We start from the raw sequence: 23829 nt of genomic DNA on the forward strand, positions 1-23829 counted from the left end.
AATAGGGGAGAGGCGTTGTGCCACGAGGTGTTTCTTTATCTGTTATTTGAGGTTTGCTGTTTATTTGAGCAATATGAGATGGAAGGACGTTCCATGCAATAAGGGCTCTATATAATACTGTACGTTTTCTTGAATTTGTTCTGGATTTGGGGACTATGAAAAGATCCATAGTGGCATGTCTGGTGGGATAAGTGTGTGTGTCAGAGCTGTGTGTAAGTTGACTATGCAAACAATTTGGGATTTTCAACGCAATGATGTTTCTTACAAAAAGAAGAAGTGATGCAGTCAGTCTCTCCTCAACTCTTAGCCAAGAGAGACTTGTCACGCCCTGACTGTAGATTGTGGGTTTCTATTTTTAGTTTGGTCAGGGTTTGATGTGGGTGGGTATTCTATGTTGTAGGTCTAGGTTTTCTTTTTCTATGTGTTTGGCCTGGTATGGTTCTCAATCAGAGGCAGCTGTCTATCGTTGTCTCTGATTGAGAGCCATACTTAGGTAGCCTGTTTTCCCCATTTTGAGTTGTGGGTGATTATTTTCTGTTTAGTGTTTTTGGTGCACCTTGCAGAACTGTTAGTTTGTCGGTTTGTTGTTTTTGTTCCAGTATTCATCTTTATTAAAAGTCATTATGAATATGTACCACGCTGCACTTTGGTCCTCTTCTCCTTCTCCCAACGACAATCGCTACAAGACTGGCATGCATAGTATTTATATCAGCCCTCTGATTACAATGAAGAGCAAAACGTGCCGCTCTGTTCTGAGCCAGCTGCAGCTTAACTAGGTCTTTCCAACCATTGAATCTATATGTTTTGACCATGATAGTTTACAATGTAAGGTAACGGCAAGTAATTTAGTCTCCTCAACTTGTTCAACAGCCACACCATTCATTACCAATTTCAGCTGAGGTCTAGCGCTTAAGGAATGATTTGTATCAAATGCAATGCTCTTAGTTTTAGAGATGTTCAGGACCAGATTATTACTGGCCACCCATTCCAAAACAGACTGCAACTCTTTGTTAAGGGTTTCAGTGACTTCATTAACTGTGGTTGCTGATGCGTATACGGTTGAATCATCAGCATACATGGACACACATGCTTTGTTTAATACCAGTGCAGGTCATTGGTAAAAATAGAAAAGTGTAGAGGGCCTATTTCATACCATCCTTACTTCCTGTCCATTCAGTGTGGTGCAGGCCTTGGTCGCATCACATGCCTCGGACTCAAACACATGAGTTCCATCAGAGCCGGAGAGTGTCTGCATTCCATTCCTTGTTAAAATTGTGCACTATATTTGTGATAGGGGCTTTTTGCGACATAAGTAGTGTGTCATGTTAAGCAGACAAACACTTACAGTGCCTTCAGAAAGTATTCACACCCCTGGACTTTTTCCACATTTCCAAATTGTATTGTGTTACAGCCTGATAATCGGCCATATGCACGACTCTCTGTAGTGCCTTGTGGTCGGATGCCAAACAGTTGCCATACCAAGCGTTGATGTAACCAGTCAAGATGCTCTGAATGGTGCAGATGTAGAACTTTTTGAGGATCTGAGGACCAATGCTGAATCTGTTCAGCCTCCTGAGGGGGAAGAGGTGTTGTCGTGCCCTATATACAACTGTGTTTATGTGTGTGGACCATGACAGTTCTTTAGTGATGTGGACACTGAGGAACTTGAAGCTCTCAACCTGTGCCACAATACACCCAGTCACTACAAAGATGCAGGCGTCCTTCCTAACTCAGTTACCGGAGAGGAAGGAAACTGCTCAGGGATTTCCCCATGAGGGAATCCCCATAAATTACAGAGTGAAACATGCATCCTGTTGCAATAAGGCACTAAAGTAATACTGCCAAAGTTTACAAATTAATTAACTTTTTGTCCTGAATGCAAAGTCTTATATTTGGGGCCAATCCAACTCAACACATCACTGAGTCCAACTCTTCCTATTTTCGAGCATGGTGGGGCCTGCGTAATGTTATGGGTATGCTTGTCGGTCGGCAAAGACTAAGGAGTTTTTTTTTGGATACAAATCCTAAAGGAAAACTTGGTTCAGTCTGCTTTCCAACAGACACTGGAATACAAATTCACCTTTCAGCAGGACAATAACCTAAAACACAAGGCCAAATATACACTGGAGTTGCTTACCAAAACAACATTGAATGTTCCTGTGGCCTAGTCACAGTTTTAACTTAAATCGGCTTGAAAATCTATGGCAAGTCTTGAAATGACTGTCTCGCAATGATCAACAACCAACTTGACGAAGCTTGAAGAATTTTTAAAGGAATAATGGGCAAATATTGTACAATCAAGGTGTGCAAAGTTCTTAGAGACTTACCCAGAAAGACTCACAGGTATACGTGTATTGACTCAGGGGGTTGATTACTTATCTAATCATGATATATTAGTGTTTTATTTTCCATTCTTAAAAAAAAAACACCCAAAATTAATTCTTCCACTTTGTGTAGATCATTAGACAAAAAAATGACAATGAAATATATTTTAATCCCACTTTGTAACACAACAAAATGTGGAAAAAGTGACTACTTTCTGAAGGCGCTGTGCAACCAACAGAATGGCTAAAAACCACATCTGGTAGAATAAGATAAACAAACAGCATGATCCTTTTGGGTGGTGAGGGGCAGAGCAGTGTGTGTGTGTGTGTGTGTGTGTGTGTGTGTGTGTGTGTGTGTGTGTGCGCGTGTGCGCGTGCGTGCGTGCGTGTGTGTGTGCGTGTGTGTGTGTGTGTGTGTGTTGCGCAATACAAGTGGGTTAGTCTTGTTTATGATAATTCCCCCAGACTATTCTCCTCTATGCTGTATGTTAGGAGTCAGGGTGTGTGCATGTGTTTGAAGCTAGACTACACCCTTCATGCTGACACTGTAAAGAGAAGACAAGTGTGATATTGTAGCTGACAACAGTATAATGCTCCTGAATACAGTATAATGTGTATAAGTACAGGTTACATACAATACAAACATTATATTGCTCCATGAAAAGGTTTATCACTTTGCATTATATTGGCTTTATTCTCTGGATTGGTGACAGTGATTTTCATAACATAATGTCGTGGGCAGAGCATGCACGCTTTCCTTACAAAGCACACCAAAAACAGGTTTCAAAAGTAGACATTTCTGTTATAAAACAGATGGCTGTGACATAATGATCATGAGAAAAAGTTGTTCATGCAGGTAGGGTAGGGTATTCATTTGAGCCAGTTCGCGACAGCAGGAAAATGTTAATTATTATGTTGATTATAATTCATTTACATTTTTGTTGGGGTTTAAACATTTTTTGTAAGGGAAAATCGAGTCTGATATTTGGAAATGGGAAATTAGTATTTTTAATCCTCATATACACTACAAGTTTAACATTTCCTGCAACAGGGTGATCAATTTAAGATCCTACATCTGTACTGTATAGCTTAACCATAACATTTATTTGTTTTTAAATATACAATGAGTGTACAAAACATCTTTCCATGATGTAGACTGACCAGGTGAATCCAGGTGAAAGCTATGATCCTGTAATGGCTGTTGGAAGGAGAGGACCAAGGTGCAGCGTCGTATGTGTCCGTATTTATTTAATGAACACAGAAATAACAAAAATAACAAAGCGAACGACCAAAACAGTTCTGGTTGGTGCAGACACACAACAGAAAACAATCACTCACCACTCAAAATAGGAAAACAGGCTACCTAAGTATGGTTCTCAATCAGAGACAACGATTGCCAGCTGCCTCTGATTGGGAACCATACCAGGCCAAACACATAGAGATATAACACATATAACACAAAACATAGAATGCCCATGCCAACTCACGCCCCGACCAAACTAAAATAGAGACATAAAAAAGGAACTAAGGTCAGGACGTGACAGTATCCCCCCCAAAGGAGCGGACTCCAGCCGCGGACTCTTGCGCCATAGTCTTGGCCCACTTAACTTCTTGCGGCGAGCCATCCCGGATCCGGGATCGTGAATACAGCCTCAAGCTCATTACCATAACGCAACGTTAACTATTCATGAAAATCGCAAATGAAATGAAATCAATATGCTAGCTCTCAAGCTTAGCCTTTTGTTAACAACACTGTCATCTCAGATTTTCAAAAATATGCTTCTCAACCATAGCAAAACTAGCATTTAGCATTTAGAGTTAGCATTTAGCATTAGCATTTAGCGTTAGCATCAGCAGGCAACATTTTCACAAAAACCAGAAAAACATTCAAATAAATCATTTACCTTTGAAGAACTTCGGATGTTTTCAATGAGGAGACTCTCAGTTAGATAGCAAATGTTCAGTTTTTCCTGAAAGATTATTTGTGCAGGAGAAATCGGTCCGTTTTCTGCATCATGTTTGGCTACCAAAAAAAAACAAAAATTCAGTTATAAAAACGCCGAACTTTTTCCAAAATAACTCCATAATATCGACTGAAACATGGCAAACGTTGTTTAGAATCAATCCTCAAGGTGTTTTTCTACATATCTCTTCAAAGATATATCGTTCGTGGAAGTGTGCTTTCACCTCTGTATCCCATGTGAAAATGCATGCAGCTGAGAATTACGCACCAATTTAGACAAAGGACAGCGGGCGGACCCCTGGCAAATGTAGTCTCTTATGGCCAATCTTCCAATGATATGCCTACAAATACGTCACAATGCTGCAGACATCTTGGACGAACGGCAGAGAGCATAAGCTCATCATGGCACATTGTTTGAGGTTTCATCTTGGTTTCGCCTGTAGCATGAGTTATGTGGCACTCACAGATAATATCTTTGCAGTTTTGAAAACGTCAGAGTGTTTTCTTTCCAAAGCTGCCAATTATATGCATAGTCGAGCATCTTTTCGTGACAAAATATTGCGCTTAAAACGGGAACGTTTTTTTAATCCAATAATGAAATAGCGCCCCCATAGCTTCAACTGGTTAAGTGGCGCCTTCAGAGCGGCGACCCTCGCTGCCGACCTCGGACTGGGGACCCTTGCAGCGGGCCCCGAATAGACGGGAGACTCTAGCAACGCCCGACAGGCGGGAGACTCCGGCAGCGCCCGGAGTGAAGGGCGACTCCGGCAGATCCTGACTGACGGGCGGCTCTGGCAGCTCCTGACAGTCGGGCGGCTCTGGCAGCTCCTGACAGTCGGGCGGCTCTGGCAGCTCCTGACAGACGGGCGGCTCTGGCAGCTCCTGACAGTCGGGCGGCTCTGGCAGCTCCTTACAGATGGGCGGCTCTGGCAGTTCCTGACAGACGGGTGGCTCTGGCTGCTCCAGACAGGCGGGAGAACCTGGAGCCGCCGCTCATCTTTCGCTGCCTCCAGCTCTGCCTTGGGGTGGCGATATTCCTCAGCCTGTGCCCAGGGTCCCTTGCCGTCCAATATCTCCTCCCAAGTCCAGGAGTCCAGAACCCTCTGCTCCTGGTTACCATGCTGCTTGGTCCTTTCTTGGTAGATGATTCTGTAATAGCTGTTGGAAGGAGAGGACCACGCTGCACCTTGGTCCTCTCCTTCCAACAGCCGGTAGAGATCCCTTATTGATCTTAACTTTACTTCAATCAGTATAGATGAAGGGGTGGAGACATTTTTAAGCCTTGAGAGAATTATTTTATTTTAAAACCCACTGCTGGGTTTTTCATACTCAACAGTTTCCTTTGTGGGTCCACCACCCAAAGGACATTCAGACAACTTGACACAACTGTGGGAAGCATTGGAGTCAACATGGGCCAGCATCCCTGTGGAACACTTTTGATGCCTTGCCCTGACGAATTAAGGCTGTTCTGAGGGCAAAAGGGGGGGAAAGGGGGGTGCAGCTCAATATTAGAAAAGTGTTCCTAATATTTTGTACACTCATTGTAGGTTCAAAGTGGCATAAATCCCACTTGAAATGACGATGAACATAATGGGTGTATAATGTCTAACTCTCATGGAGATGCTATGGCGGTGTGAGACTCCAAACCTCCCCTCTGTATTTCAGCTGCATCCTTCCCTATCTGTTCCTCTGATCCAGCGGGTGTATTGTAGAGCACAGTAAAGCGTCTGTGATACTGTTGTTGGAACATGCAGTTCCAGAGCCTCTGTTAGTCTCTTTGGCCTATGAGGGCAACCCTTATCTCTTAACAACATGCATCTCAGCCCTCCTCTGGCATACAAATGAAAGACTCACTTAGGAGCTGTTTCTCTGCTCTCGCCCTCTCGCTCTCTCGATTTGCTTTATCTGTCGGCTGTCTCTATCTCTGTCTTCTCTTCTGCTCCCTTTCTCTGTCGGCTGTCTCTATCTCAGTCTTCTCTTCTGCTCCCTTTCTCTTCTGTATGCTCCCCTCTGTCTCTGCTCCATCCTTCCCTTTCATCCCTTTAATCCTGTTTGAACTTGGAAATGTAGCCATCTTGTATTAGTGCTGTTTGTGTGTATGCCCTCATTTATCCCTCAAGCACATTTCATTCAGACTGCTAGTTACTGAGCTGTGCTATCAGTGCTTTGCAAGAGGTGAAACAAAGGTATGTGACTACCATTACCAATCGCAATCAAGTTTCTGACTGAAAAGCCGTTCAAAATTTGCCAAAGGCCCATCTCTCTAAAGAAAAGTCCAGCTAACATAATACAAGTTGTTGCTAACCTGCGAGCATGCTTAGTAAAACAGTCATGTTCTGGTTTCAGTTCTCCCCTAAACTCACTGGAGCTGGTAAGTTAAACGACAATAACATGACATTGTTAGGCTCTAATGTGGATTTAAAGTGGCACTGAACACCACAGAGTAACAACACTGAGATGAGGAAGGACAGCACCCTGATAAAGTTGGGTCTGAGAGAGAGGAATTAAAGTGCCATTACATGGTAAGGGACAGTAGCCTTCAAATAGATTGTCAACCATACATGTAGCCTTCCCGCTAAGGGCTTGTATTACTAACATGTCTGTCATCCATGGTTATGTTAAAGATAAGATAATGCCTTTATCATCCCTGTGGGGAAATCTTGGTTGCAGTACAGTATATTCAGTGCATTCGGAAAGTATTCAGACCCCTTCCTTTTATCCACATTTTGTTAAGTTACAGCCTTATTCTAAAACGGATTTAAAAAATATATACAGACAAAGCAAAAACTGTTTTCTTTTAATGGTTGCAAATGTATTACAAATAAAAAACAGAAATATCTTTCCTATGAGACTCGGAATTGAGCTCAGGTGCATCCTGTTTCCATTGATCTTCCTTGAGATGTTTTTTTTTACAAATTCATTGAAGTCCACCTTTGGTAAAATCAATTGATTGGACGTGATTTGGAAATGCAGACACCAGTCTATATAAGGTCCCACAGTTGACAGTGCATGTCAGAGCAAAAACCAAGCCATGAGATCCAAGGAATTGTCTGTAGAGTTCCAAGACAGGATTGCGTCGAGGCACAGATTTGGGGAAGGGTACCAACATTTCTTTGCAGCATTGAAGGTCCCTAAGAACACAGTGGCCTCCGTCATTCTTAAATGGAAGAAGTTTGGAACCACCTAGACTCTTCCTAGAGCTGGCTGCCAAACTGAGCAATCAGGGGAGAAGGGCCTTGGTCAGGGAGGTGACCAAGAACCCGATGGTCACTCAGAGAGCTCCAGAGTTCCTCTGTGGGGATGGGAGAACCTTCCAGAAGGACAACCGTCTCTGTAGCACTCCACAAATCAGGCCTTTATGATAAAATGGCCAGACGGAAGCCACTCCTCAGTAAAAGGCACCTAAAGGACTCTCAGACCATGAGAAATAAGATTCTCTAGTCTGATGAAACCAAGATTGAGCTCTTTGACCTAAATGCCAAGTGTCACGTCTGGAGGAAACCAGGCACCATCCCTACGGTGGAGCATGGTGGTGTTTTTCAGCGGCAGAGACTGGGAGACTAGTCAGGATCGAGGGAAAGATGAATGGAGCAAAGTACAGAGAGATCCTTGATGAAAACCTGCTCCAGAACGCTCAGGACCTCATGACTGGGGCAAATGTTTATCTTTCAACAGGACAACGACGCCAAGCACACAGCGAAAACAACGCCGGAGTGGCTTTGGGACAAGTCTCTGAATGTCCTTGAGTGGTCCAGCCAGAGCCTGGACTTGAACTTGAAGTAAAAATACCTCGACCATCCAACCTGACAGAGCTTGAGGTGATCTGCAGAGAAGACTGGCAGAAACTCCCCAAATACAGGTGTACCAAGCTTGTAGCGTCATACCCAAGAAGACTTGAGTCTGTAATCGCTGTCGAAGGCGCTTCAACAAATTACTGAGTAAAGGTTCTGAATCATGTAAATATGATATATAATTTATTTTAATTTTTATACATTTGCAAAAATTTATAAAAACCTGTTTTTGTTTCATCATTATGGGGAATTGTGTCTAGATGTATGAGAGGGGGAAAAACGATTTAATCAATTTTAGAATAAGGCTGTAACATAACAAAATGTGCAAAAAGTGAAGGGGTCTGAATACTTTCCAAATGTACTGAATACACTGAGTGTGCAAAAACATTAAGAACACCTTCCTAATATTGAGTCAACCCAACCTTTTTGCCCTCAGAACAGCCTCAAATAGTCGGGGCATGGACCCAATATTAGGAAGGTGTTCTTAATGTTTTGTACACTCAGTGTATTCAGTACATTTGGTGTCGAAAGCGATCATGAAAAACACAGCAGTGTTGCAGTTCTTGACACAAACTGGTGCGCCTGGCAACTGTACTACCAAACCCCATTCAAAGGTACTCAAATCGTTTGTCTTGCCCATTCACCCTCTGAGAAGCACACACACAATCCAGGTCTCAATTGTCTCAAGACTTAAAACCTTTCTGGGAACGGGCGCAGTATTGAGTAGTTTGGATGAATATGGTGCCCTATGTAAACTGCCTGTTACTCAGGCCCAGAAGCTAGGATATGCATTAGCATGGTAGTATTGGATAGAAAACACTCTAAAGTTCCAAAACTGTTAAAATAATGTCTGTGAGTATAACAGAACTGATATGGCAGGTGAAAACCTGAGGAAAATCCATCCAGGAAATGCGATTATTTTGAAATGGCTGTTTTTCCATTGAAAGCCTATCCACCATACAAAGACTTATGACCCAGTTCACGATCCCTATGGCTTCCACGACATGTGGCCAGTCTTTAGGCATTGTTTCAGGCTTTTACTCTGAAAAATGAGGGAGAAACACCACTTTCAATGAGTGGACAGTGGAAATCTCCAGAGATGTTTGCTGCGCGTGACGAGGAGTGCGCCTTTCTTGTTTTTCCTTTTCTATTGATGGAGATATTGTCCGGTTGAAATGTTATTGATTATTCAGACAAAAAACAACCTGAGGATTGATTCTAAACATCGTTTGACATGTTTCTACGAACTTTTATGGTACTTTATGGATTTTTCGTCTGCCTGCTGTGACCGTGCTTTGTGCCAATGAATTACTGAACAAAACGCACCAACAAAACTGAGGTTTTTGTACATAAAGAGGGGCTTTATCTAACAAAACAAACATTTATTGTGTAACATTTTTATTTTTATTTTTTATTTCACCTTTATTTAACCAGATAGGCAAGTTGAGAACAAGTTCTCATTTACAATTGCGACCTGGCCAAGATAAAGCAAAGCAGTTCGACAGAAACGACACAGAGTTACACATGGAGTAAAACAAACATACAGTCAATAATACAGTATAAACAAGTCTATATACAATGTGAGCAAATGAGGTGAGAAGGGAGGTAAAGGCAAAAAAGGCCATGGTGGCAAAGTAAATACAATATAGCACAATAAAACACTGGAATGGTAGTTTTGCAATGGAAGAATGTGCAAAGTAGAAATAAAAATAATGGGGTGCAAAGGAGCAAAATAAATAAATAAATGAAATACAGTTGGGAAAGAGGTAGTTGTTTGGGCTAAATTATAGGTGGGCTATGTACAGGTGCAGTAATCTGTAGGATGCTCTGACAGTTGGTGCTTAAAGCTAGTGAGGGAGATAAGTGTTTCCAGTTTCAGAGATTTTTGAAGTTCGTTCCAGTCATTGGCAGCAGAGAACTGGAAGGAGAGGCGGCCAAAGAAAGAATTGGTTTTGGGGGTGACTAGAGATATACCTGCTGGAGCGTGTGCTACAGGTGGGAGATGCTATGGTGACCAGCGAGCTGAGATAAGGGGGGACTTTACCTAGCAGGGTCTTGTAGATGACATGGAGCCAGTGGGTTTGGCGACGAGTATGAAGCGAGGGCCAGCCAACGAGAGCGTACAGGTCGCAATGGTGGGTAGTATATGGGGCTTTGGTGACAAAACGGATTGCACTGTGATAGACTGCATCCAATTTGTTGAGTAGGGTATTGGAGGCTATTTTGTAAATGACATCGCCAAAGTCGAGGATTGGTAGGATGGTCAGTTTTACAAGGGTATGTTTGGCAGCATGAGTGAAGGATGCTTTGTTGCGAAATAGGAAGCCAATTCTAGATTTAACTTTGGATTGGAGATGTTTGATATGGGTCTGGAAGGAGAGTTTACAGTCTAACCAGACACCTAAGTATTTGTAGTTGTCCACGTATTCGAAGTCAGAGCCGTCCAGAGTAGTGATGTTGGTCAGGCGGGTAGGTGCAGGTAGCGATCGGTTGAAGAGCATGCATTTAGTTTTACTTGTATTTAAGAGCAATTGGAGGCCACGGAAGGAGAGTTGTATGGCATTGAAGCTTGCCTGGAGGGTTGTTAACACAGTGTCCAAAGAAGGGCCGGAAGTATACAGAATGGTGTCGTCTGCGTAGAGGTGGATCAGAGACTCACCAGCAGCAAGAGCGACCTCATTGATGTATACAGAGAAGAGAGTCGGTCCAAGAATTGAACCCTGTGGCACCCCCATAGAGACTGCCAGAGGTCCGGACAGCAGACCCTCCGATTTGACACACTGAACTCTATCAGAGAAGTAGTTGGTGAACCAAGCGAGGCAATCATTTGAGAAACCAAGGCTGTCGAGTCTGCCGATGAGGATGTGGTGATTGACAGAGTCGAAAGCCTTGGCCAGATCAATGAATACGGCTGCACAGTAATGTTTCTTATCGATGGCGGTTAAGATGTCGTTTAGGACCTTGAGCGTGGCTGAGGTGCACCCATGACCAGCTCTGAAACCAGATTGCATAGCAGAGAAGGTATGGTGAGATTCGAAATGGTCGGTAATCTGTTTGTTGAACATGGAGTCTTGTGAGTGAAAAAATCCTTCTTTAACCGGTCTCCTCCTTTCATCTGCACTGATTGAAATCAAGGGATCATAGCTTTAATTTGGATTCACCTGGTCAGTCTATGTCATGGAAAGAGCAGGTGTTCTTATTGTTTTGTACACTTAGTGTATGAAAACGCATAATCAGGCATAGACGTACTGACAATAAATGCAGGTAGAAAAGGTGCAGTTCCTGAGAGATCAAGGATGAATCTGTACACTATACACATCAGTACATGCAGTCAACTACAGTGTTAATGGTACCAGCCTTCTTATCCTACTGGTGGTTGGGTTTCATTCCACTTGGGACAAAGGATTGTCTTGTTCTACTCCTTTTGTGCCCCGGTGCCCTGTAACGCTATACTTAGAGGTAGAGCTCAAACTCCTGGTAAAGAGGATGTCTGGGGTGCATCAATACCTTGTGCGCCTTTTGTGAAGGCTCTCTTGTCATAAATGACCTCCAGACCTGTCTGCTTGACCCCCAGCACCTTACTAAGTTACAGAGTTAACTTTTTATTGTTGTTGCATATTTCTCTGACATGCTACATGTTATGGAAAAAAACAAGTGCTTGGGTTTTTCTGCTCTATAGATCCATTTAGTTTCAGTCGTAATCAGATTACATTATAACCAAAACCATGTTATGATCAGCTACATGGGGTCAGGACATATTAAGATTAGTAATGGAATGCCGAGAGGACATATTTAAAAATGGATCTACGCAACGGAGTAGAACAATGACCTTATTACTGTGTCTGACAGAGAAAGAGATGATTCCATAATGTTATTCATTATGTGAATATACTGTAAATGCTATTCATTAAGCATGTTGCACAGTATTTGTTTTCTCAATGTTGTTGCAACTGACTAATCAAAAGAAGATATGGACAATAACTTTTCTGTGTCATTGTATCATGTATCATGCGCTCATCGTGCAGGCATGTATTTCAGATACAAATAATATTTGTATAGATTCTTGAACTGGATTAGTGAATCAAGTTGCTGTGAAGATTTTCCACTGTTTCATTATTTATGGACTAGAAAATGATTTTTATTTCTGGGCTGACTCTCTTCCGCTTGAACAAAAACTGTGTTCTCTCTCCGATCTAGGATCATCTCCTTCTCGCTTTTCATACTCAACTGAGACTAATTTATTTGATAAGTGAGGCTAGCTACTGTATGCATACTTGATCAGCCACAGCTACATGGTTTTACTTTTTACCATTTTGCTGAGATTTTCTATAATTTAATATTAATAGACTGATGGATGCTGTCAGAAAGTATTCCCACCACTTTACTTTGTTCACATTTCCACATTTTATTGTGTTACAGCCTGTTTTTAAAATGGATTAAATTCAGATTTTGTTTTGTCTCTGGCCTACACAACAGTAGCTGTAATGTCGAAGTGGAATTATGATTTTCGACGTTTTTACAAATGAATAAAAATGAAAAGCTAAAATGTATTGAGTCAATAAGTATTCAACCCTTTCGTCATGGCAAACATTTTGCTTAACAAGTCATGTTAGATGCATGGACTCAGTAATAGTGTTTAACATGATATTTTTGCAATAATAGTATTTAACATAATTTTTGAATGACTACCTCATCTCTGTACTGGGGTTTAATATTTTCCTGTTATTTTACAATTGTTCCATCCCGAGAATAAATCACTGGATTTGATTAGAGCTTTGATCAGCATGAACATTCCATCCTGAAGCTATCTGAGCCTGATGAGACATATATTAAACTGCACATAACGCACAACACTACACAACACTAAAATATACAGTAATTGCTCTATAACAGTGTCAAACGGTGCCCACAAATGGCCTACCTAAAGCTGTCCCAACAGCAGTCCCACAATCTTACCACTGCTACACCTGGCTATCAGTGGAGCCTTGTCTGGCAGCGAAACAGTTCATTCAGCAACATTTACTGCCTTTAAAAAAAACATTGCTGTTAAGGCTGACTTGCTTAAATAAATGTGGATTCTAATGACATTTAAGATGTACAAACTATGGCATAAGGGGATGACAAGCGGATAAGAGGCAATCCGTAATTTCGATTAAGATATTAATGAGTGAGTTAGGATGGACACAGTCAGTATAACTATTTGTTTAGCACTTTTGAAATGTACCGTGACATAATTCAGAACATGGGCATAACACGGTGCCTGACCAGTACGATGCCCTCTCTCTCCACGGTAAGCGCGGGGAGTTGGCGCAGGTCTCCTACCTGCCTTAGCCACCCTTCCCGTGTGCCTCCCCCAATACATTTTTGGGGCTGCCTCTCGGGCTTCCATGATCGTCGTGCCAACTCCATACGCCGGTATCCCTCCTCACACTGCTCCAGAGAATCCCAGGCGGGCTCCGGCACTCTCCCTGGGTCGACCGACCACCTGTCTATCTCTTGCCAAGTAGTGACATAGTCCAGATCTTGCTCCCATGTCCAGGAGTCCTGATATCGCTGCCTCTCCTGCGGCTGCCCGTTTCCACGCTGCTTGGTCCTTTGGTGGTGGGTGATTCTGTAACGATTGTCTTCGTTAGAAAGAGAGGAGGACCAAAATGCAGCGTGATGATTATCCATTTTTTAATGGGATACTTAAACAACGTACAAAAACAATGAACCGGCAAAAAAGAACGAAGACGAAACAGTCCCATAACGTGAATACCAACACAGGAACACTGGAAACAGGAACAATCACCCACACCCCACAATACAAAACAGGCTACCTAAATAGGGTTACCAATCAGAGACAACGACTAACACCTGCCTCTGATTGAGAACCATATCAGGCCAAACACATAGAAACAGACAAACTAGACATACAACATAGAATGCCCACTCATATCACACCCTGACCAAACAAAACATAGAAACAAACAACGCAAACTATGGTCAGAGTGTGACACTTTCACGATTTGCCCAAATGTACCTGGGTGACTTCACACTAAATGTCCTGTAGCTCGCTCATACTTCAAGTTATCCGTCTGAAACTTTGCACATACACTGCTTCCATCTTGTGTACACCATCAGAATTATCTTGCATTTCAAAGATGGTGGTAGATTTTTTTCCTTTTTTTTTCTTCTACCAGATCTGTTATATTCTCCTACATTCAGTTCACATTTCCACAAACTTCAAAGTGTTTCCTTTCAAATGGTTCGAAGAATATACATATCCTTGCATTAGGGCCTGAGCTACAGGCAGTTAGATTTGGGTATGTCATTTAGGAGAAAATTGAAAAAAAGGGGGCTATCTTAACTTTTGGCAGCAATTACAGAATCGAGTCTTCTAGGGTATGATGCTACAAGCTTGGCACAGAGTTTCTTCCATTGTTCTCTGCAGATCCTCTAACGCTCTGTCGGAATGTTGCTGCAAAGCTATTTTCAAGTCTCTCCAGAGATGTTCGATTGGGTTCAAGTCCGGGCTCTGGCTGGGCCACTCTAGGACATTCTAGGACATTCAGAGACATGTTCCAAAGCCACTCCTACGTTGTCTGTGTGCTTAGGGTCATTGTCCTATTGAATCTTTGTCCCCAGTCTGAGGTCCTGAGTGCTCTGGAGCAGGCTTTCATCAAGGATCTCTCTTTACTATGCTTTGTTAATCTTTTACTTGTTCCTGACTAGTCTCCCAGTCCCTGCCAATAAAAAAACATCCCCACAGCACGATGCTGCCACCACCATGCTTCACTGTAGGTTCTGATGTCTTTGAGCTCTACGGACAATTCCTTCGTCCTCATGGCTTGGTTTTTGCTGTGACATGCACTGTCAACCTTATATAGACAGGTGTGCCTTTCTAAATCATGTGCCATCAATTGAATTTACCACAGGTGGACTCCAATGAAGTTGTAGAAACATCTCAAGGATGATCAATGGAAACAGGATGCACCTGAGATCAATTTCGAGTCTCATGAATACTTATGTAAAAACCTGATGAGGAAAAAAAGGAATTTAATCAATTTTAGAATAAGGCTGTAATGTAACAAAATGTGGACAAAAAGAAGTGGTCTGAATATTTTCCAAAGGCACTGTACAGTACATATCTGTCATTGTACAACCCCATGCCATGATTAAATAGAGAACAAACACACCAATCATTTCTTTAAAGAATTAAAGCTAAATACCAATATTTCTAAAAATGTATATAAAGCATTTTGGAATGAAATTTCTAATTTGAATCATATATTATATCGCTATGTATCATATTTATAGGATCAATAGCCTTTTGATGCCACATTCAAACATTGTATAATGACAGTCAATAATACACCATCCACCAACAAACCACCATGACACACCAGTGATCTAACATGGTAATAATGATGTTGATACTGTGGTGATTAGGAAGCCAGAGGCCAGGGAACTCTATTTGTAACAGAGCGTACCTCCCAATTGGCACCCTATACCCCATATAGTGCACTGCTTAGGAAGGAATAGGGTGTCATTTGGGACGGATACAGATTCACACAGCCACAGCACCAGCCCAACTTTGATTAACTTTATTTTCCATCATCGTACACAATTAGTTAGTAAGTTAGCTTCCTCGGGATTAAAGATAAAAGAGTGGATTCAAATAGTGTCATTTGGCAGAAGCATGTTTCTAATCACGCATTAGCGGCCTTCATAATAACATGGAGAATGGAGATGATGATGAGTATGTTGACTCTCTCTCGCACACATTCTCTGTCGCTGTAATTCTCACAGTTCATGCATGCAAATCACCCAGATGGAATTAGTGGTGGAGGGTTGGGGGGTTGAGGGGAGTGAGGGATGTGTCATGAGGGGTCCACATCTTTGTGGAACATAAGTCCCATTTATCCCAAATTAGGATGGGTGCGGCTGTGCGCCCCTTTGATGTTCCTCTAGGCAGGGGGCTAGGGGGCTGGGGGGTGTTGAAGGGGATGAGTAGGGGGAGGAGAGGTGGTATTGCTGGAGCACAAGCAGATGGTGATGAAATGGACTCATACACACGCGTACACATACACACATACACACGTACACACATACACACATATACACAAGGATAGAGCTACATGGAACAGTGGTACATCCACTATCCTTCTCCTATGTTCACAATTGAGAAATAATGTATCTGATTTGAGATCAGTAAATAGTAGTTTGAAACGGTAGAAAAATCTATGTGTGGGGTGGTGTCTTCAGATCAATGACAGTTAACAGATGCATAAAATAAACATTTACACATGAAATACATTTGAAATGACAGAATAATACTGATGTAGGATCTTAATTTGAGACAGTTTTTGCTACGGCAGGAAAAGAACCATGCAGCAACGGGAAATGTGAATTATCATGTGGATTATAATTCATTATTTTGTGTAGTGGTTGATCCATTTTTCATTAGGGCAAATCAAGTCTGACATTTTAAAGTGGAAATGACAAACTGTAGAAGCCTTTTTAAACCTTGAATATGCTGCAAATGTGCATTTCCTGCTTTGCAGGAAAATTCTCACCAACAAAAGAGTGGTTACATTAAGATCCTACATCTGTACATCTGTGCTGATCTTTAATTGATTACAGCTGCATCCAGCTGTTGGTAATGATCGGTTGGGGAACAATTCACATTTAGGGTTCTGAAGAATTGCTTTTGACATACTTCCAGGAATTAACAGAGGTTTACAGCATGGTTGATGAATAGTACAGTTCTAAAGTAGGTAGTACAGTTCTAAAGTAGGTAGTACAGTTCTAACTATAGGTAGAAGCACACTATGTTATGACCAAATGAAGTGACCTGGACTGACTGACCAGTCCCATGGCAGACAAGGGATTTCATCTTCCTCTTCTGATTCATCCTCAAATCCTTTCATAGGTGGTAGCAGAGCGCAGAATAATGAAATTGTGGTGATGTTAATAAATGTTCTTTATGTATTTTATCCTCTCTTTCTATCTCCAGGAATATGATGATGGATACGGGACAGCTTACGATGACCAGGGTTATGACTCCTACGACACTAGTTACAGCAATCAAGGACAGAAGTAAGAGTCCGTTTCCTGTTTCTCGGGCTGTACCTAAATGTATTCTCCGGGTCTCCTTGTCATCCTAACCCGTGTTTTAGCAAGACAAAACTATAGATATAGTACATATTTATGGTGTACACCCTTATTCTTTATTAGTTAAATAGGGGGTTAAAGGATACGTGGGTGGGCAAATCAAGTGGACCCCATAAGGATTTGTCTTAATAAAAATACATTGTTTGTCAGAGGTTGTTGGCAGTATATTGCATCAATGCTTTACATCAGATTAACCTGTTAGCATGCTAGTTCTCCATTAGCAGCTTGTGAACCTACACATCAGATTAGCATGCTAGTTCTCCATTCGCATCCCTATACATCAGCATATTAGCATGGTAGTTCTCCAAGTAACAGCATGTGAACTAGAGGTCTTCACAAATCGGGTCGGATCCTGCTCGTTGGCCACGGGCTTGGAATCTGTGTGAACATTTGTGAAATACACACCAGATCTGAAATTATATTTGAAGAGATTAGTTCCTAAACAACAGAAATGTAAATTGCACTCAATAACATTTTATATTTACAGTTTGTTCTCTTAAATTATTGTCAGGGGGTCGGTCCCCTTTCATCAAACCAAATATGTCAATATCATTTTGTGACAAAACGACATATTTGCTTCATGAAAACCAGCTACTGCGCACTTCACATGATGCGGGGTGAAATGGGCAATATGCCTACTTGTTGTGGGCGAGGAGGAGGATGCAGCAGAAAAGAATGATAGTCTGTATAAAGTACGTTTCTGAAAAATGGAGTTGTTCCTAACTGAAGTGAAGAAGAAACGGAATGAAAGAGAGCACAGGGTGGAAAAACCGACAGGCAAATCGTCTGTATTCGCCTCATTGATGCACATTGTGGATACGGAGGGGAAAAGGTCACCCATATTTTCAGGACCTGAGCTATTTCATTGAATTGTTTTACTTATTAAATGTACTCGTTTATTTAGGCTATTCAATTGATTTGTTTAGGCTTGGCATATTTAGTAGGCTGCTTTGCCATTTTATTTGGGTATTTTCTTTATTTAAAATAACAGTTTGTTACCTAATGTTGAATGACTCGAGTCAAGTGTGATGTAAGATGTGTGACTCATTGAGGTGCTAGACTGATAGCGCTAGGCTTATCTACAGAAAATATTGCATTTCCTAATGTTGAAAGGCTACCGATTTCTTGATTGCGTATGGCATGGATAAGTATAAGGAATATCAGGAAAACTTTCCCCTTCAATTATGAGTATTTTATTAACTCTCCGGGTGAATGACTTCTCTATCAAACCCACATCCAAACCAATCTCAGGCTGTATTGGAGAATTCTGTAGGCCTAGAGGATTATGTACATTTAATTTAGAATTTAAAAAAATGGTGCTGTTATAAAGAGTTGGATCTGAGTTATAGAAATAGCCTACAAAAATAGGGAATACTAACCTAGAAATACAAATCCCAATTGTTGGAGATGAAACGGAATATAAATAGGAGACTCCATCCTTCTGTAGCCTATTCCAAATTGAAAATCATGCTTGCTTATCAGACCTTTGCCTACCTTTAGTCTAAATCAATGTTTATCAAAACAGTTAAATTGGCTGAATTCTAATGTTGCTCAGTAAAAAAATCATCCTGCTCAAATATTTGGTCAACAGAAATAAGGAAAACATTTCTGAAAATGAAATCTCCATCTAACTATAGGGATGTCATTATGAAAACAGCATCCATCTGTCGGTAATGATCGGCTGGGGAACAATTCACATTTAGGGATTAGAATGACTTTTGATATCATTCCAAGAATCAACGGAGATACAAAAACATTTCATAGAAAGAAACGAGGTCATGAATATTATAGTTCTGAAGGAGAACGAGATAGTTCTGAATTATAGATACTGTAGAGAAACATCCTTTACATCATGACCAATAGAAATGAAACAACCTCTAATAGATTGAACTCTAATGGAACATACGGAGGGGTGACCAGAACAGCCAGGAATGAACAGTGCACGACTTAGTGCCAACATGGAAGAACCAGTTTGGGGGCTCAGAGTGAGATTGAGGGAAAACAAGCTTTTGAACTAAATAATGTTGATAGCTGTCTTTCTATTGTAACTTCTCAATCTGATGTCCTGTCATGACGTATTTGAACCATAATGCCATAGTTTGACAAATACCAGTGGATCCCTTGTGATAATATTTTTTATTCCTATTTTCATGTGTCAGGCCATTTTTGCCTCATGAAGCCCAAATGGCTGTTTGGTTGTTTGGATCTATGTAACAGCAACAGAAGACCATGCAGCTACATGGCTGTTTGGTGTCCTATAGCTCTATGCAATACAAACCAGGGGTTGGGACCGGGTCAGGGAACAGAACCAACATTTTTCGAGGAACAGAATCAGAACCGGGAACAAAAGTGATCTATACTATTCTGGAACATGGGAACCAGTTATTAAAATGATGTTATGTTCCGGGCATTTATGTTCCATGTTTTTATTTTAATTCTGGTGCCACTCTGCACACACAAGCTTGTTAGCTAGCTAGCTAGCTCTAGTGCAACGTTAAGCCAACTCTCGGAAGTTCAAAGACATTCAAAGTTCCTTCATAGAAACCGCTCCTCTGTAGGTATAATTCTGTGGGCCTAATTCAGATTATACATGTCATAAGATGCCCAGCACTTCAAGTCAAGCCTCCTACTCCACCCTCTCTCGTTCTCTCCCAACTCACAAAATGTCACTTGTCTCTCCAATGCACCTAAACAACTATAACCCAATTGGTCACGTAATCTAATGATTTTTATTTTATTTCACATTTTTGAAAAAGGAACAGAAAGGAACAATATAAACCGGTACTTTTTGGGGGTTCGAACTGGTTCAGAACTATTTTTTGCTAGTCGGAACAGTGGAAGGGAACCCCAACAAATAATGGGTCTGTTCAGAATGAAACGATTGGGAAATAATGTCCATTCCAACCCCTGATAGAAACAGAAGACCCTGCAACTAAACGCACAGAATTGATTTTCTCATATCAAGGGAGTGATCACCCTCACCATGTCACTTAAGGTCAAAGGACTTTGCTATGGCACGTTGGCTTGTTTGCTGCCATCTCTCTCTTTTATCGGTCCTGCATCAGGGATGCTTCCCAAATGACACCATATTCCCTATATAGCGCATTACTTTTGACTCTGCTCAAAAGTAGTACACTAAATAGGGAATAGGGCACCATTTGGGATGCATCCCTGCTGTTGTCACACCATCTTCCCTCCTCTCCTTTATTCTGTATGTTCTGCTTGCATGGGCAGTTTCAAAGAGGGCCTGATTGTTGCTGCACTTAAGATGTCAAAAATCGCATTAGTGGCAGCTGTAAGGGGGGTAAAGGAGAGAGAAAAAAAATAACATATTAGGCTGTCCCATGTTTTGTGAGGAGGGATGGTTGATGTTTTCTTTTGTGGCCGTGTCAGGATATATGTCGCCAAGGCCAGGCAGCCTACATCTCTCACACACTCTCTCTCTTGGGATGGCAGGTAGCCTGGCTGTTAAGAGCATTGGGCCAGTAATCAAAGGTTTGCTGGTTCGAACACCCCAGCAGAAAAAAAAATGTTTTGCCGAACTGCCCTTGAGCAAGGCAGTTAACCCCCAACAACAACTGCTACCCGGGCACTGATGACGTGGACATTGTTTAAGGCATCCCCCTGCGGAGGGGTTGTGTTAAATGTGGAAGATATATATTTTTGAATGCATTCAGTTATGCAACTGACTAGGGTCCATGTGTCAATCTCATTCCACGCAGGGCCGAGTGTCTGCAGGTTTTTGCTCCTTCCTTGGACTTGATTAGTAAAGGTAACTGATTAGTAACTGATTAGTAAAGAACTCCCCTCACCTGGTTGTCTGGGTCTTAATTGAAAAACCAGAAGACACTAGTCCCTCCTTGGAATGAGTTTGACACCCGTGCCTTAGGGCCAGAGTCTCTGCCCCCCCTCCCCCCCCCCCGTCCTCTATGTAGTTGGGGTACATCTTAAAGGGGGGTACATCTTAAAGTCTGCCTGCCTGCCTGCCTGTTAGATCTGCAGAGAGGCAGAGGGAGTCACTGGGGTTAGGCTGGCCCTGAGCCCTGATGTCTATCTGCAGCCATGTGGTGAATAATCACAGAGGCTTAAGGCAGAAGACAAATGGAGTCCATCATGTAGAGGCTGGGTGGGTTGTGTGTGTGCTTGGTGGGGTGTGTGTGTGCTTGGTTTGGTGTGTGTGTGCTTGGTGGGGTGTGCTCGGCTCTGTTCTGCCCAGAGGCATGATGCTAGACTCAAAGAGATTTTGAGATCTGTTGTCTGGTTAGAAATGGTGTGCGTCCCAAATGGCACCCTATTCCCATTATAGTGCACTACATTTGATCAGGGCCCATATGGTAGTAGTGCAAAAGTAGTGCACTATATGGAATAGGGTGTCATTTGAGACACTCACTTAGGCTGACTAATGGGCTACCAGACTTTACAGCGTCTTTCTCCTGAGACACACTAGTCAGTTTATTTACTTATTTTTGTTGACTTATTTAAGTCTCAGAACTGCCTAGAACCTTTATTTTTTTGAGCGTAGGTTGTTTATCATCTACATGATCATGTACATCTCTTGACATTTCTTAGAACATGACAGTGTGTTGTTTAAAGTGTAGTCGGATGATTGCAACCAGCCTGCTTTTTATACTCTCAGAATGTGTTTTTACTCTCAGTGGGTATTTGTAAATATGTCTGTAAACACTCCCTGTTTACAGGACTTACTAGTAATCTTTTTAATGTCTCAGAAACAAATACATTATTTTTCAAACAAAATAATCATCATTTCATATGAAAATGGATTATTAAGAAATATTGTTAACCAGACAAGACCCTTTGAGTTCTTCTTTAGAATGCATGGTGACGATACACCATAATAGGTTTATTAGGTACACCCACTTAGTACCGGGTCGGACCCCCCTTTGCTTCCAGAACAGCCTGAATTCTTCAGGGCATGGATTCTACAAGGTGTGGTGTTCAAACATTGCTCAATTAGTATCAAGGGACCTAGCGTGTGCTAGGAAAATATTCCCCACACCATTACACTACCGCCGCCACCACACCATTCTCCTTCAACCTCTCTCATCAACGACCTGTTTGCACCCAGAGGACTGCCGCTGACTGGATGTTTTTTGTTTGTCGCACCATTTTCAAACAGACTTTCTTGTTTCCTAAACCATTCGTTTACCACACTGCAAAGCCAGTGTGTACAGTATACACAGTACAATACTGCGGTCTATAGTGCATACGGTACAGAACATTTCCTTTTTAAGGTCATCCAATTTAGATCTGCTGATGGACAAAAGGTACAGCCCTGTTTTACCCCGGAGCCCAATCTCAGCTTGAGCAGGTCAGAGCGGTAGCAGGGCTGGAACAGGGAAGGACCCAGGGGAGTGTTAGACTGGATCCATGGACAAGACGTCTCCCTAACAATGCCTCACAGAGCCTGAGGAGCTCACTGCACAGTCACCAACCACATCAGAGCCCTGGCTGGGCGGCAGGCAGGCAGGACTTCACTGGCTGCAGGATAACAAGCAGAGCAATTTACTACAGTTGGTTTCTCCAGTGTCTCTAGTATGATATCAGCCCTTATGCCTGGCGGGGAAAGAGGGTAACCATTCTGGAGAGTTTGTTTTGGGAATTAGACATAATTGAGGTGGACATACTATTCCTGCTAAATACAAGATATGTAACTTGTTTTCATATTGTAATTGCTGATAATAACCTAAACAACATTGTATAACATATTTAGTCAACAGGAATGTAGCAGATCCACATTGAAAGGAAATATGAAACGGTTCACAACCTTGAAACATGAGACTTTTAGCTAAACGGTGGTTCTTCTCAGTAGTTCGGAGACATTTACATGTTTCAGAAGAGAGGGAAAGCCTGGAGGAACATCTTGGAATGCCAAATCAGCATGACATCCATGGCAGCTTCAGCACCAGTCAATAGCGGTCAATCTTCGGTATGAGCGCCATCATAGCCTTTTTCTACGGCATTTAAAACACCGACCCAACCCAACGTTATTATTACCTGAAGCCAGGTTGGTAGATGTGTGGGTATTATTAAGCAGTTGGAAGGTCAGCTGAATGGAGAGACTGAAGGAGAATGACTTTCATTGTGTTAGCAGATAGGGGGTGATCTCCCTGTAGGTAAATGAGGAGGATGACAGGTGTTGCTCTGGGTGAGGTCATACAGAGGTTGGACACACACAGATCGGTTTGGATCAGAGTGTTATTTCATTCCTGACACCTATAATACTACAGGGGCCTCTCGCCTCTTCCCTTCCTCTTCCCTGGCTCGTCAGCCTGCTCCCACAGGGCCGTGGTTACAGGGAGGAGGGCCGCGGTTACTGGGCTAGCTGTGACAGCATTTTAAAGGGCAGACACATCCCCTAGGAACAGTTGTAAAACTCAATACAGGAGACAAGTGTGGAGGTGTGGAGGTAAAAGGTAGCACAGAGCACAGGGGACTTGTGGAGATAGCAGTGAAGGGGAGAGAACCATTCTGAGGTAGGGCAGAGCACAGGGGACTTGTGGAGATAGCAGTGAAGGGGAGAGAACCATTCTGAGGTAGCACAGAGCACAGGGGACTTGTGGAGATAGCAGTGAAG

General features: G+C 42.2%; 1 protein-coding gene across 2 annotated transcripts in view; it reads left to right on the forward strand.

The window, feature by feature from the left end:
* The window catches only part of LOC115128522 (KH domain-containing, RNA-binding, signal transduction-associated protein 3-like), a 157729-nt gene that overhangs the window by 123222 nt on the left and 10678 nt on the right, over positions 1 to 23829 (forward strand). For both annotated transcript variants that reach the window (XM_029658422.2, XM_029658423.2), the window contains exon 7: positions 17077 to 17159. In XM_029658422.2, coding sequence (XP_029514282.1) covers positions 17077 to 17159 — 83 coding nt within the window. The remainder of the gene's footprint in view (positions 1 to 17076; positions 17160 to 23829) is intronic.

This window comes from Oncorhynchus nerka, linkage group LG4, assembly GCF_034236695.1.
Source record: "Oncorhynchus nerka isolate Pitt River linkage group LG4, Oner_Uvic_2.0, whole genome shotgun sequence".
Classification (NCBI taxonomy): Eukaryota; Metazoa; Chordata; class Actinopteri; order Salmoniformes; family Salmonidae; genus Oncorhynchus; species Oncorhynchus nerka.